Genomic DNA, 15,563 nt, shown 5'->3' on the forward strand with positions numbered 1-15,563 from the left:
TACTCAAATGGTAGCCTGAAGGCTGTGCCTCCCCCTTCCTGACATCTAAAGGCCCCTGCCCTGCCTCTCACAATCAATTGAAGGTCAGACCTAGGCCAACCTGTCTTTCCCCTCCAGATAGATTGGAGATAAACCCAGGAAACGTTAGACAAGGGGGGCATCCTCCTCCCACAGGTTAGCTCTGGGATTAGGAATAGCTCCATCAGAAATTATCATCCAAACACTCCTGGATCTGTGAAGATTTAGAAGAGGGACTGCCCTGCTGTGTGAAGAAGGAAGACTGCACCTGCTTCCCTTGACCTGAACTAGGACTCTCAGAAGTGACTTCAAGGGTCAGTCAGCTGACCTCCTACTTGAGCTACAAGGGCACAACAAGCTTTTATGGGCCTGTCTTGCAACTGCCCAGAAGATTAGCTCTAACTGGACCTGTCTGAGCCCTGCTGCTGGCCCCAGGAGGTTCCCCCAAGCGTTGGACACATGGCAGGCATCAGAGTGTACCCCTCCTGCTTCAAAACAAGCTCCAGGTGATGGTCTAAAAGTTGGGTCTCTTTTAACCACAAGAGGGATCCTCATGTCATCAAAGATCGCCACGTCTTATGCCAACACAAAGTTCTGACACCAACCTGCTCTTTGCACCAGTCAACGACCACTACAAAAGACAAAGGGGCAGATTTACAAACCCCTTGCGTCACTTTTTCGTCACTTTTAACACGGAAAAAGTGCCGCAAAAGTGGCGCGAGGGGCTTGTAAATCTGCCCCAAAATATTCAAATTTCAATCTGCAAGATAGTGTTTTAGAAAACGTGTGTTATAGCCGAACAAACTCATACTAGTACTTATACTAGCAAGTAAAGGGGCGTTAAAACACATGGGGCCATATGTATCAAGTACACGATTTGCGATTCTGAAATTGCGAATTTTACCAAATCACAAAATCAGAATCGCAAATCGGCATGTATCAACACAATCGCAAATATTTAGCGATTCGCCCATAATCGCTAAATATTTGCGCGATGGACAATAGCGATTCCCAATCTGTAAAATATCGCAAAATTGCGAGTTCGCAGCGAGAAAATCGCAAAATTTGCGAGATCGCAGCAAGAAAATCGCAAAATTGCGAGATCGCAGCGTTAAAATTGCAAAATTGCGATGTTCCATATGGAAAATTCGCTAATTTGCGATTTTCTGGAAACTTCCAATAGCAATCCTGATGCTTTATGATGACATCACCATCCAGGAAGTGAGTGATTTCCCATGGTGCTCCAGGATAGTCTCTGAGAGAGTGTGAGAGTGTTGGTTGCTACTCAGGAGCCATGGCAGAAGGTGGAAATAAGGATGTCCCAGCTACCCAGCAGGAGCAGCAAGAAGGGGAAGCAGCCAGGAAGAGAACACTGAAGTTCTCTGAGGCAGAACTTGAAACCCTCATCACAGAGATGGTGCCTAACCATGACATCTTATTTGGGAGGAGTTCACACAAGGTGCCTGAAACAAGGAAGAGACGGATCTGGGAAGGCATTCAAGCCAAAGTAAATGCCCTTGGAGTGACACACAGGACTGTAGAAGTGTTGCGCAAGCGCTGGTACGACCTGCGCCAGCGCTCCAAGGAGAAATTGGCTGCCAGGCTGGAGCAGTCCCAGCTCACCGGTGGGGGAACCTCCAATGTCACAGACTCCACACCACTGGAGGAACTGGTAGAGGGCACACTGCCTCCACAGAGTGTTGCGGGCGTGTCCGTGCTAGACAGCTCAGCCCAACCAGCTGCAAGACCAGGTAAGAAGCATGCCTTCCCCACCCTAAACCATCCCCAGCAACCCCCTGCAGAAACCTAGGGATGAGGGGAAGCACATGTCAGCCTAGAGCAAGTACACAGGCAGTCACAACAGTGCATTATGGGAGATGTAGTCACAATAGTCAGTAATGTTGGAAGTAGCATCCATCTAATGCAATTTTCACATGTGCAGGTCAGGAAAGGTGAATGACACAAGTAAAGTTAGGGTACACTGTGAAATGATTTATTTGTACGTCACATGACAGGAAAAAAAAATGTGTGCTGTTCTATCCACAGCACCTGCAAGTGGACAGGCAACAGCCAGTGCAAGTGACACAGGACCCCAAGCCTCTGGAGAAGCTATCCAGGGCCAGGACACAGATGGGGAGGACAGTCCTTTCATCACACCACAGGGACACAGAAGGAGGATCGTGAGGCCTCTGAGAATCATGGAAGAAGAGGATGAGGATAACAATGAGAAAGTGCAGGCTGAAGCACCAGTTACCCAGCAGCAGGAGTCAAGACCACAGGGCACAGGCAGGCGTAGACCCCGCACGGGCTTCAGCTCCAGGGAGCATCAGGATGATTCGGGTTTTGCTGGGCTCGAACTGCACATGCTTCAGGTACACCGCCCACAAGCAAAACATATAAGGGCAATTCAGCGAGAGATTAGGGCAGGGAACAGGGCAATTTGCCAAGAGATCAGGGGGGCTGTGCAGGAGCTAACTGCTGAGTTGCGTGCAGAACGCGCAGCCAGGCGCAAAGAGATTTCCCGCATGGACCACTACACTTGCGCAATTAACCGGCTGGCCTCCTCTACCAACATGCTGGCAAGGCGTACCATAGAGACCCAGCGTGAGTTCTCTCACGGAATTCAGGATATTGCCACTGTGGTAGTGCAGTCAACTGCTGCCCTGCATGAACTGCGTGCCCTGCGTACTGCTGGTCCAGGAATGCTGACCCCCAGTGAGTAGGACTCCCAGTCAGTGCGGAGCTCCAACACCCCACCACCCACTGCTGAGAGGCGCCGTAGTGGCAGGAGCAACCGGGCTGCCACACACCAATAGGAACTGCTGCCAAATGACAATTACTCACAGGGGAGAAATAGGGCCAGCAACAGTGTAGCATTTGCTGTTGTTACACTAAAATTGTTGCACTGTGATTTCAACATGTGCATTGGATTGGGAGAGTTATTTTTTGTTTATGTAGATGTGTGACATTGTTGCTATTGGGAATTAAACACATTAGCAAAGGCTTAAGTTGTCATTGTATCATTATTACTCACCTAGAAGTAGTTGCGCATGATCTCATCACGCCTCTGTCGCCCAGCTGCAGCACCAGCTACGCCAGCTTCCATGTGTACATATCCAGGTCCCTCCACGTCGGACGATTCTGAGTCACTCAACTCCATTGGTGTCCCTTTCCTGGTTGCAATGTTGTGCAGCATGGCACAAGCTACTACAATTTTGCAGCACGTTTCAGGGCTGTATTGGAGGGCTCCTCCACTTTTATGAATGCATCTGAATCTGCTCTACAATATGCCAAATGTTCTCTCGATGGTTCCTCTTGTTGAAATGTGTGCCCGGTTGTAGCGCCGCTCCCCAACAGTGGCAGGATTTAGGTAGGGTGTCAGGATGAAATCCCGGACTGCATAGGCACTGTCCCCTGTGGGTGGAAATGTTTAGAGGTCAGTCACTGTAATGCACATGATAGTCATTAGAAATGTGGCCTGTCATTGTGTGCTGTTACCTAGTAGGTATCCCTCTCCAAATTCACCTCTTGAGAGTCTACGGTATAGCCCACTGTGACGGAATATAAAGGCATCATGTGTGCTTCCAGGATACTTTGCCACTATGTCGGTGATTATGTTTTTGGCATCACACACCATCTGTGTGTTAAGTGAGTGGTAGCATTTCCTGTTCCGGAATACATACTCTATGTTTGAGGGGGGTGAAATGGCAACATGTGTCCCATCGATACATCCTATGACGTGAGGGAATTGGGCAATGTTGTAAAAGTCCTGCTTGGTCTGTGCTAGTTCCTGTGGTGTGCTGGGGAAGTGGATGTGGTGTTGCATCCTAAGTGTCATGGCGTCGAGGAACGCACGAAAGAAGCGCGACAGGGCACTTTGTGACACCCCTCCTGCTGAGGCTATGACCCCCTGAAAACTACCTGAGGCCAGCAGGTGTAGTGAACACAGGACCTGGATGTGTGTGGGTATGGCTTGTGTCCTGCGGGTGGGGTGTTCTAGGTGGGGCCTGAGTTCCTCAATTAAATCAAGTATGCTCTCTTCCTCTAGTCTGTAATGGGTGTAGATGTCCTCCTCAGTGCGCTGGAAGATGGTGGTGCGCAAACGGAATATCCTCTCCTGCCGTCTCCTCCTCTGCGCCACAGGTCTCAGTCTTCGCCTCCTCACTATCATGTAGAGCCCAGACATTGTGGAAAAGAGAGTGTTGCATTCTGGGCTTCATTTTATACTTTGCACCTGGTTACCACCTGCCCCCACTTGATGGTAATTGCGATTCCTTAATTTGCGATTTTCCTTAAATCGCTATTTGCGAATGGTTGATACATACCATTGCGAATTCTTAATTGCGATTTCCAGATTAGCGATTTTCGCTAACCGGTTTCAGCGCAAATTAGGAATTCGCTATGATATTCGCTATTTACCAATTTCGCTAGGTTTGAGACTCGCTAAATAGCGATTCCTTCTTTTGTATGCATTTTCGCATTCATACATTGGGATTAGCGATTTTTTAGTCGCAATCGCTATTTTTAGCGATTCGCAACGTTTGCGACGGGATTTTCGCTTCATACATATGGCCCATGGTGAATAAATGACATTTGCATATTGGCATTGCAGCTGTGGGTACTCTTGCTGTATGAGAGATGCAACTACTTGTGATTGAGTGTGGCGGGCCTACATTGGTTGCACCTGGCACAATCCAACAGTGGTTATGTAACTGATGTAAAATGCATCCATTTTTATCATCTCTTTGCATCAAATGTCCACATAAGGATTCTCTCAAGTTTCTGCAATCGAGAGTTATCTGGAAAATGGTGGAACCTAGCATAATGTTGTCTAAGAACAGATCAATGGGCAGTGGGTCATGTGACCACCATTAGACAGACAGCTGTAGAGGTCCTGTGTCTCTTGGGTGAGCAGTTTGCTACTTTTAACTTGTAGCTTGGTAGGAAAATGGAGCACAGTCTTAGACTGTCCGAGGCCGTGTTAGAGATACTACCATTATCTAACCACCACTAGGCTACTTGACAATTTTATGTGGCTATGAGCCATATGTATCAAGCCGTTTTTGAATCGCAAAGGCCGAAATTCTCAGAATTTCGGCCTTTGCGACTCACAAACGGCCGTTTTGCATGTTTTGGAATGTATGAAACATTCCCAAACTAAGGAATTGCAAACTTGTGCGATTCCTTATTTTTCCACAGCATTTAGGGAATCGCAAATTTGCGATTCCTTAAATGCTATGTATGTAGCATTTTTGGCTTGCGAATTTTGTTTAAGAATTCGCAAATTACCACCAACTTTTAGTTGATGGTAACTTGCGAATTCATCCAGAAATCCACAATTTGGCATTTTTAAAGGTGGCATGTGATGCACACACATGCCCATAGGGCATGTATGTGCGCCATATGCACACACATGTTATTTTCAGAGGTGCAGCAGGGTGTCTTTGAGACACCCCTGCACCCTTGCAATAATTCTCAAATTGCGATTAGCAAATTGCAAATTCGCAATTTGAGAATTATTTTGCATTCATTCCTATGGGCCTCCTGGCCCATAGGAATGCATTGGAAATTATTCCTTAATTGCGAATTCTCAAAATGCGAATTCGCAATTAAGGAAGCTTAAGGAATCGCAAATAAAAAGCGTTTTTTTTCATACATACCATTTTGCAATTCCTAAATAGCGATTCCTTAAAATTCGCTGTTTAGGAAATGCAAAATAGTTTGATGATACATATGGCCCTTAATCTTTACTGCCATAGCAACCCGTAGAAAATAAACAATTGTTTAAAAAAATTGTGTGTTCAGCATCATGAACCCCACAAAAATGTCAAAACAAGTAAAAAGAACAACTATGGAAAGGAGGTACAGTTTTGTATTTGGCTCATAATTACACTTAAACATTTAGGGCCTGATCTACAGTGGGGCTTAATGAAAATGCTATCCGTAGCAGAATCCATTACTCCCCTCAGGGGGGAGACGTTCAACTAGTGGATTTTTCTGCGAATTCAGCTCTACGCCCTCATATCAGATGCCATTCTTCTGTTTCCAACCAAATCTAAATATGGTCCATTGACTAGCAGATCGTAATGGGCGGATGGCATGGTCATGGCATGGTCATGTACCAAAGGAAATATGTGGGAGATAGAGACTTGCAACCTCTAGTATCACAGCAAGAATCTAAGAGCATCGATACAGTGTGAGGTGAACAAATTTGCAAAAATAGTTTGGGGGGTTCTATTTGCTACTACAAAATATTTGCCTATCCCAGAGGTAAATGTTCTCGAAGTTTCCTATTGAGTTTAGTAAATGTGTAAACTTCTTTTGGAAACGAATGCATTTCCGCATCCTGTGTGATCTGAGAATCTTTCAGATTCCAGCACAGATTCCCACACGCGGGTGCCTAATACCAGAGGAATGATAGGAGAGAGCTATATCCGTCATACTGGTGAGTCACAAGTACATCATGCCTCATTACCATAGGGATTCAGGCTGAATGACATCCAGTTTTTCCTGATTCAGGCAGCTGTATAAAATGCTTGTGCTCCTAAGTGCAATGGTTTTTCACTGGATGTATATTCACAGAGGGACACAGAGGGTTCACTATGGAAGACATTGCAGCGGACGAAGAAAGAGAACTCCGATACTACGGGGTACGTAACAGACCACAAGTGTGTTTTTCAGGGTATCTGCCTAAGTAGCTCATCACGTTTTAAAAAGTATTTTATTAAATAGTAAAAAGAAAAGGGTGCACGTTTCTAAAGGGAACTAACTTGTCAGTTAAGTGAAGAGACTCTTGGTAACCTTTCAAATTGTGTAGTTATACTAAGTTCATCTCAGAAATTATAAACAATGTTATTAGACAGTAACTTTTTAAAACGTGCACACCCATAACAAAGACCCAACTAGAAAATATATCAAGTGCACAGATGAGGGAACTGAGGGAGACATAAAGTAAGTAGTATGCCTAGTAACACGCAGCGTTAGTTAACAAGTGAATTTTGGTGCCAAAATCAGCAAGTTGTCATTGGGGAACATCTCCTCCCTATTTTACAAATTCTGTTTAATCCTCAGTTTGGACTTGCAAGGAATGCAGGACAACAGCATCCCCGCTGTTCTTCGTTGTCCCCGGACAATTCAGCAACTCAAAGCTTATGACATTTCATTGGTGTAAATGGGCTGAAAATGCCCCAAAATCTTAGCATTCACTTTTATTACACTTAGAGACAGCTTCCTCGTACAATTCATCACTACATGAAAAAGTGTGCCTCCATGACAGGCATCTCCTTTCAAATATAAACAGTGTTTTACTTTATTTAGTGACCAATCACTATTACCTTTGACATAGCAAGCACAAAAGCCATTAACAATCTTTTAATTTCCTGTGAGAAACAATCTAACCACTCAGTTCAAAATGCAAGGCAAAAAACCCCACAGGAGGTAAGGAGGGACATTTAAATAATGGAACAAGGAATATGGCCGCCGGAATGATGCCAATTACCTGTAAGTAATGAGAACATTAACTGTTGGGGTTTCTTTCTCAATCTCTACCTTTTTAAGTGAGTATGCACCATCCCCTTGCCTAACAATCAAAAACAAAGGAAGCTGTTACAAACGTACTGATTGTTTAACTTTTTGTGAAATGATTCTTTTTGGCTAAATTATTTTACAAAACATTGATGTTTCTATGGGAAAAAAATAACCTGCCCCCAATTTCCAATGTTTACCTGTAAACAAAAACATTTTGACTGGTACTGGCTGTTCAAACTTAGCAACAAATAAAATGATAAAAGTGCAATTCCAGAGACGTAATTTTGATTTTCTCATAATAAAACCAACAAAGCACATTTTGATTTCTTGTTCTATAGAACTTTAAAACATCCCAATTATGGAAACCACTACATTCTATATTATGTACAGCTTGGCCAATCTGAAGTGTTGCACCGTACCTCTCGTACATAGAAATCTGTAGATTTCCATGGAGGCACAAAAACAGTGAGATTCTGTGGAATTCCGCGAATGGGCGGAAATAGGCATATTGCACTGCTCGCGCTGTGATTTAGCACCAGGAACTCGTTCCACACTGATAAATCAGTGCGAAGGGCACCATGCAGCAAGCCAGAGGGCACAGCTTCTTGGGTTGATTTTGCTGCTGCTTGAGTAGATTTTCTACTCAATCAGCAGCTTTCTGACCGTGAACGGCCACAACTGGCTGCAACTATCCACAACTGCCCACGTTGAAGAAATCTCGCCATGTGCCCTCCTAGTGACCAAAAATCCCACCAAGGGATGCCAAATTTCACCTGCACTCACCAAACTGTTGTTTTCGAGCTGCACGCAGGGAAAACTCCACCACGCGACGGTTAGCAGAATTTGACCAGAACTCTGTGTACAAGAGTAACGCAGAGTGACCAAAATTCTGCCACTTCTGCAGACGGTGCAAAATATATCGCACATCCCTGGAAATGTGTTCATTTTCCTCCCCTGGGGACGTATCCTCGGACTGAACATGAGTAAATTTCTGACGTCAGGCAAAATATGCCTCTCTTAGGTTTACTTGTGTCTTTGTAAGCGCAATATTGCATATGTATCATAGCATTTACTCTATTGGTCATGGGGAGCATTTGTGTGGGGCAAAATTCCCAGTTCTTATGCTCCTGCTTGTGTGCCTTATATTTGTTCAGTGTTAATATGAATATATTCGTCCTCAGCTCAGGGTGGTCTCTCGTCATTACCTCATCATCCCCCTTTGCTTTCCTTACTGAATTGAAGCAGTCCTCCGTCACTAGACAATAACTTATGGCCACTTCTCCTGTTCTTTTTTGTCTAACCAGGGCATATGTGGGACAGCAGGCGCATTGCTATGCGTTAACAAATTCGATAAGACTCTACCATCAAGTGGACGGCCAGGTTAATGAGGGGCAGGCACTGAGCCGATTAATTGCCCAGTGGGGGCACAAAGCTGTGAACCTTTAAAGCACTTCCTCTGGCATTAATTGACTGTGATTTCGTTTGACCAGTCCGGGGCTAAACTTGCGGGTCCAGAGGGAGGGTCCAGCATAATCAGGAGGCTATCAGGGTGAAGCGATGCAAGTTGGTCACAAGCTTTCATTATTTTTATATGCTGGCAAAGGTTTCCTGTCGTTGACTGGTTATTGGAGGGAGTGAAGTTGTTGGTTTATATTGGGGCCTGTTCACAGGGGATTGGTACTTGACCAGAAACGGTATTCCTTTTCGAAGTAGACTTTTTCCTCTGGGGAGGTGTTATTCATGATAGAAGGGAAGAGAATGTGCAAGAGAAGATTCATTTCGTCACCTCCTGGGATGAGGGGGGGGGGGCAATTGCAGCCAAGAGAAATGGGTTTCCTCCTGTTCCTCAACCTCTAGTGGATGAGATGGATCTAATGACTGCAAACTTCTTGAAAATAGTCACAAAGAAACAATAGGTCTCTTTGAGTCCAGCCCATTCCAATGTGATGATGTTCTAAATACCCTGGATTTTCCATTAAATTCCAATGTTGATTTACCAAGGGAGCTTGTTCATGTAACAGAGGCTCTCAACGTGCAAGGCATCTTGTACTTTATTTTAAAACCTTTGGAGAAAGTAGTTTTTATTCTGACCATATTTTGGAAATTTTGGGTCTTAGAATGCAGTGGATGGGTTAATCCGTCACAAGTGTGATGGATATCCCGTCTGCCCTATTACATGTGCCCATGGATATAATACACTTGTAATATGGTGGATGGAATATCCGTCACTTTTGTGATGGAGTAATTCGTCCACCAAACTCTAAATCAGGCCCTTTTTCTTCAATTTTATTTTCCGTGTCACACAAGTCAGTGGGGATAATCCATTTAATGGAACAAGTTTTAAATCCAGTTTATGCATATGAAAATGAGATATCTAACCAAAAAGATTCTCCAAAGGGAGGAAAAAAATACTGCCAGTCTAGCAGGAAACCATAGGTAAATAAGGAAAATAAGGAGAAATAAAGGGATGATGATGAGGTGTACTCCCTTTGTGGGCTCTTCATGCTAGAGCAAAACTCTTCACCAACTATTCTCTATTATCTCCTGGGAATAACAAAAAAAGAATAGATCCAATTCTACCTTTTTTTTTATAATAATTTAAAAGCTGCTTCACCGGCGGATCATTCTCAATCAGAAATGTTGGAAGGAGACTCCATATGGAAGTTGGAATAGGTCCCAGATTAACCCCTTTGCTGCGGGGGTAAATCCCCCGCTGTGCTGGGGGGTGGGGGGGCGTGAACAGCACCCCCATGCTCATGACGAGCCCAGCTCGTCATGAGGCACAGTGCTCCTGCACTCATGACGAGCTGAGCTGAGCATGTGAGCGTTCCACGGCTCATGACGAGCTCAGCTCGTCATGAGCACAGGAGCCCCGTACCTCATGATGAGCTGAGCTCGTCATGAGCATGCAAGGTGTTAACGGCAAGGAAATTAAAGAAATTAAGAAAAAAAGCAAAGGCAAAAAACTCATGGGATAACAAAGGAAAAAGGCAGATATATTATATTTGATCATAGGTAGAATCAGTGGGTCTCGAGAATGGAAAAAATCTAGTGAACTACATAGAAAATGTTATAGTTATGACAGTTAATGATCAATCCTCACATGTGGACCATTTAAGAACTGAAGATTTACAATTATACTCTCCTCCCTCGACTTTGAGCGTCAAATTTGAATCTGTTCACACTCTCATTTGAAATGCATTTTTTACCAAGTACAATTAACTGCCATCTTCAATATTATAAAGAAGTGCCTCCATGACTTTGCCCTCTCACCATGATGAAAATTTAATTCTAGAAGATATTACCTATTTCGAGCTTACTTGAATTTAGAGAACTATTTCCTGTGGAATTTAATCCATTAAACAGATCAAAACTATTGAATTTGCTGCATATGTTTCCCCCCACTAAAATCTTTGTCGTCTGCTGAACTAAAAAGGGTTGCATTTTATGATGAAATTGGCCTACTTAAAGTTTGAGTCGAATTTCTGTCCAGTCTCGTACTTGGTATAATTCTGGGTAGGGAAGATTTGTTTCAGGAAAAAAATATTTTGATGTATTTTCCATTTATACTTTACTGAGTACATATCCAGCTAATCTCGTTCCCTAAACTGAGACATATCCATTTGACCATGACACATCGGTACCCAAATTGAAAAATGTTGTGGTCACTCTTTTGCATTTAAAACAATGGTTTGTTCAGTGGTGGTTCAAATCAGTCTGGAGGGCAGACAGGTAAATGCTAAAAATATAACCTTCCTTAATGAAAATCACAACTTAGACCATTCATGGTCATGATTAGTAAGTACTTTAAATTGGAGGGACTCCGAAAATGGGAACCAGGGGCCGTATTAGTGGACAAATTCTTCTCTGTTTTTAGCATTTGGCAGGGCTTGATGAAGAGAAAGTCAGGCATTTGGAGAAGCTGAAAAAATCAGTACCGGGTCTCTGTAAGCCATGGGCAACTAAGGATTATACAACAGATAATTTTTATGTATTCTCCTGTCTTGTGAGTCACTCATTATGAGGGCATGCAAAGGGAGATATGGCTATCCTTTTATCAGCTGATTGCTCTTATTACATTAATTAAAGCTGGTTAGATCATTGTTTTCTTACTTTTTATGATCTATATTCAGTCAGGAGAGGATTTTCATTCCCAGCTTATTTGTTTATTTAATCTTACTAGTTATATAATCGAAATCGAGATGGTAAAAGCGACCAAGATCCGTGTTTTATGCCTTTTCAAATGATGGTCTTGAGGGAAGTTGGACTATGACTGAAGCTGTAATTTTGGAAAAACTTCAGAAATTATAAGCATGGAACATTTTCCTTAAAAGAGATACATTCAATGGGTGCAGTGAATGGAAAAAATGATTCTGATTTTCTGGCAAATATGACTAGATATGCCTCTTCCCGATCGTCATTAATTGGCTACGTTATTACAACATATAGCATGTTTGAACTTCTGTCACAGTTAGATATATTTTATACTTCAAATTTTGATCACCACCTTAGAAATAGCCCTATGATTGTTTGATCTTTAGAAATTGGTTCTGTTCAATAGGATGTTCAATTAAATCATGCAGAATACACTGGAAACTAAGAAGTATTGTATTCTTCAACAAAATGATGCCTTGTTATTCAGACCTTGTGGACAAATTATCCTCTGATTCAATCTGTGTACTTGAGTCCTATTGTAAAGATCTGGTACAGCGCATGAAAGAAAAAGGTAACCATCAACCATCTATCAAAGGATGAATTTGAAACGGAATTACCTATAGAAATAAACCAATTTACCCGCTTTCAGATTCAATGGTTCTCTGCAGAAAGAGTGAAGGAAAAGAAATAAGTGTAAAAGACTGCACATTACACACAAAAATCTGGATCGTAATTGGCAAAAATTACACCGAGTTGCACAGGAAAAATAATTGAGGGCTTTTTGGTGAATTGTTGCTACTAACTGTGGTTCAACAGTGAACCCAACCATAAATCTGATCCCGGTGCAGACGGAGATCAAAAATATTTTTTAACCTGATGAGTTGAATTTAGATTCTAAGGTAGTCTATATTGAGCCTTTGCCATCTTCACATTTTTTAGTGGCAAGCAAGAGTTAGATTGCCAGCCATATAACAAGAGCAAGACTGTTGGTAGAAAAGGTCTGTGACGAAATCCCAGTAATGGTCCTAAAAGGGAATGTGGATTTATGGGCCAAAATCTTTGGCCCACCTCTAATATCACAATGTTATGCAACCGGAAATATTCAAAGATGATGGTGGGGTAGTGTCATCATGCCTCTCCATAAAAAAGGGTATAATAAGAATCCGGGGAACTACAGGAAAATCACCCTCTTTGATGCAACTGGGAAAATATTGGCTTGAAGTCTCTTGGAGCATCTGGAGGAGTGGGTATACTCAGTGAACACTTATCCTTTGAAACAATCAGGCTCTCGTTCAAAGAGATAAGTCACAGATAAAAATGCAATAATTCAGACTTATTGCTAGATATGTGCTTGGAAAGAATCAAGATTTTTATTCATGATTTATTGACTTTTCAAACGCTTTTGATAAAGTAGCTCAGCCCTCTCTGTGGCGCAAATTTAAGTAAATGGGTATCCCTTCTACTCTATTGAGGTTGATTGTTGAACTTCACTCATCTACATGGGGAAGAGTTGTATCAATGGGATCCATATTCCTTCTGTACCTATTACCACACAAAATGGTTTATAACAAGGTTGTCTTATAGCATCAATTTTGTTTACTCTGTAGTTGGCCAATGTACTGCAATATAATATGAATAGATAAAGGTTTCCACCAAAAATTGGGTTAGGACCTGACCATACTTTGATTTACACAGATGATAAGGAGAAGCGTGGCTCAGTGGTTAGAGGCGGCAGACCCGGAAGCTGAGATCAGCCGTGGACCAGGGTTCGATTCCCCGCCTCGGCGGGTCTCGGGCTCAAAAATTCCACAGACTCGACAATTCTCGCTCCGGTGCCTACTCAACTCACGGGGTCACACTCTGCGACTCTGGGCAATAGCTTGCTTAATCTCCACTATGGCCCCTCGCGGCGGGATGCCTGGCTTTCACCTTGTGGATACCCTGCCGGGGTATCTCACAGGGGAATACCAGGATGGGTTCCCTAAGCAAGCACCTTGATACCTTCGGGTGATACGTGCGCTATATAAGTCGCAATACATTTACATTTACATACATATGGTGTTATTTAACCTAATCCCAACAGGCATCTAAAGACATGTGGTTGATTGAAACCATTTTGCTGAAAACTTTTTTTACAAGGTAAATATTTACAAAACAACAATTCTGCATTCACTGGAAAATAAAGGGGGTCTTCATTTCCCTGGTTCTTGGGAAAAGAACAATTAGAAGTAGCGAATAGTTACATCTACCCAGGGAAGACTCTAACAGCTACCTAGGTAATCATTCTAACTTTGTAAATATAGGGACATAAGCTCTGGCCCACGCAGGTTCTGTAAATTTATAGATCCAGAGACAAGAGACATTTTTAACCATCTATTAGACGGGAAAATAATAAAATTGCCTACAACTTAAAATTATGCACTGGAATATATTCCTATCTCCAAGTGGTCTTTCTTGAATTTTTATGAAGGAAAGATTCTCTGATACAAAGTTGGAATTTGATGTATCCAGTATATTTGTTCAGTCATTGGCAAAACATATTTGTTAGGGATATAATCGCTGCCACACACTAAAAATATCATTTAGGGCTCTGTTTTGGTATGATTGAATTATTCACCAACAAGAATATATGTCCTTTTTGAAGGACCTTAAAATTGCTCTTGATAGTTTTAATTGTATCTTTGATCTTCTTAAAAAATTGAGCACCAGGACATTTATGCCAATTTCTTAAATACGGCTAATCGTATGCTCTGGAATACTGTAGAATATTTTAACTACAAATATATTAACTGATGTAAGAAATGGGGTCATTGACTGCCTGAAGTGTGAGCCCTGGTCAAGCAGCAATCACAATCCTTGTCAGGGTGAGCACAAGTCAACCCCAAACTAACCTGTGCTCAACCCTCTAGTAGCTTGGCACAGAGCAGTCAGGCTTAACTCAGAGGCAATGTGTAAAGTATTTGTGCAGCACTTAAAGCATGAATAAAGTGAAAAACACCACACAAAAAGGATATCACAGTAGTCCAGAACACTAGAGCGATTTTTAATAAGTAAAGCAAGACCAAATAGACAAAAATCCAATCAGTAGAACCAAGGATATTCAATTTAAAAAAGATTTTAGTAAAAATAGCACCAGAAAGCCAGAAGCGCCAGCTGTGGCTATCTGATTGCGCCGGACTGGGACAAATCACAATTTCAGGCAGAATTAAACTAGCCCACCAGGTACCTCCATTATGCGCCACAGAGCTGTGTTGCAGAGAGGTATTTCGAGGCCATGCCCCTTTTTACACCTCTCTGCAATGCAGCTCTGTGGCGCTTACTGGAGGTACCTGGTGGGCTAGTTGGCCTCCAGGGACCCTCAGGACTCAAGGGGAATTAATCCCCCAATTTACAATCCACCAGGGGGCGCGGTTGCACAGTGGTGCAGGGAGGGGCGGGGCCTAACAAAACAAGTGTGCAAATGTGCCCCCTGGTGAGTTGTAAATTGGGGGATTAAGTCGCCTTCAATCCTGAGGGTCCCTGAGTGCCAACTAGCCCACCAGGTACCTCCAGTAAGTACAACAGAGCTACGTTGCAGAGAGGTGGTCCGAGGCCACGCTCCTTTTTACAACACAATGCAAATGCGACTTCTGGCACACTGCTGATGGGGTGATGAGGTCCTCTTGTTTCCTGAGGACCTCAGGACACAAGTGAACTTCATCCTCTGAGCAGCAGTGCACTAGAAGCCGCATTTTCAGCGTGGTGTAAAAAGGGGCATGGCCTTGGAACACCTCTCTGCAACGTAGCGCTCTGTGGTGCTTGCTGGACGTACCTGTGGGCTAAGTGCCCCTCAGGGACCCTCAGGTTTCAAGGGGACTTAATCC

The 15,563-nt window shown here is 43.1% G+C and overlaps 1 protein-coding gene across 1 annotated transcript in view; it reads left to right on the forward strand.

Annotated features, from left to right (window-relative positions):
• The first annotated feature begins 1,312 nt into the window (after nucleotides 1–1,312).
• LOC144820106 (uncharacterized) overlaps nucleotides 1,313–15,563 on the forward strand; it is a 50,505-nt gene continuing 36,254 nt past the window's right edge. The window contains exons 1-3 of the mRNA XM_078677749.1: nucleotides 1,313–1,578; nucleotides 6,396–6,463; nucleotides 6,601–6,668. Of these exons, the coding sequence (XP_078533875.1) occupies nucleotides 1,313–1,578; nucleotides 6,396–6,463; nucleotides 6,601–6,668 (402 nt within the window). The remainder of the gene's footprint in view (nucleotides 1,579–6,395; nucleotides 6,464–6,600; nucleotides 6,669–15,563) is intronic.

The sequence above is a fragment of the Lissotriton helveticus genome, chromosome 2_1, assembly GCF_964261635.1.
Source record: "Lissotriton helveticus chromosome 2_1, aLisHel1.1, whole genome shotgun sequence".
In the NCBI taxonomy this organism is placed as follows: Eukaryota; Metazoa; Chordata; class Amphibia; order Caudata; family Salamandridae; genus Lissotriton; species Lissotriton helveticus.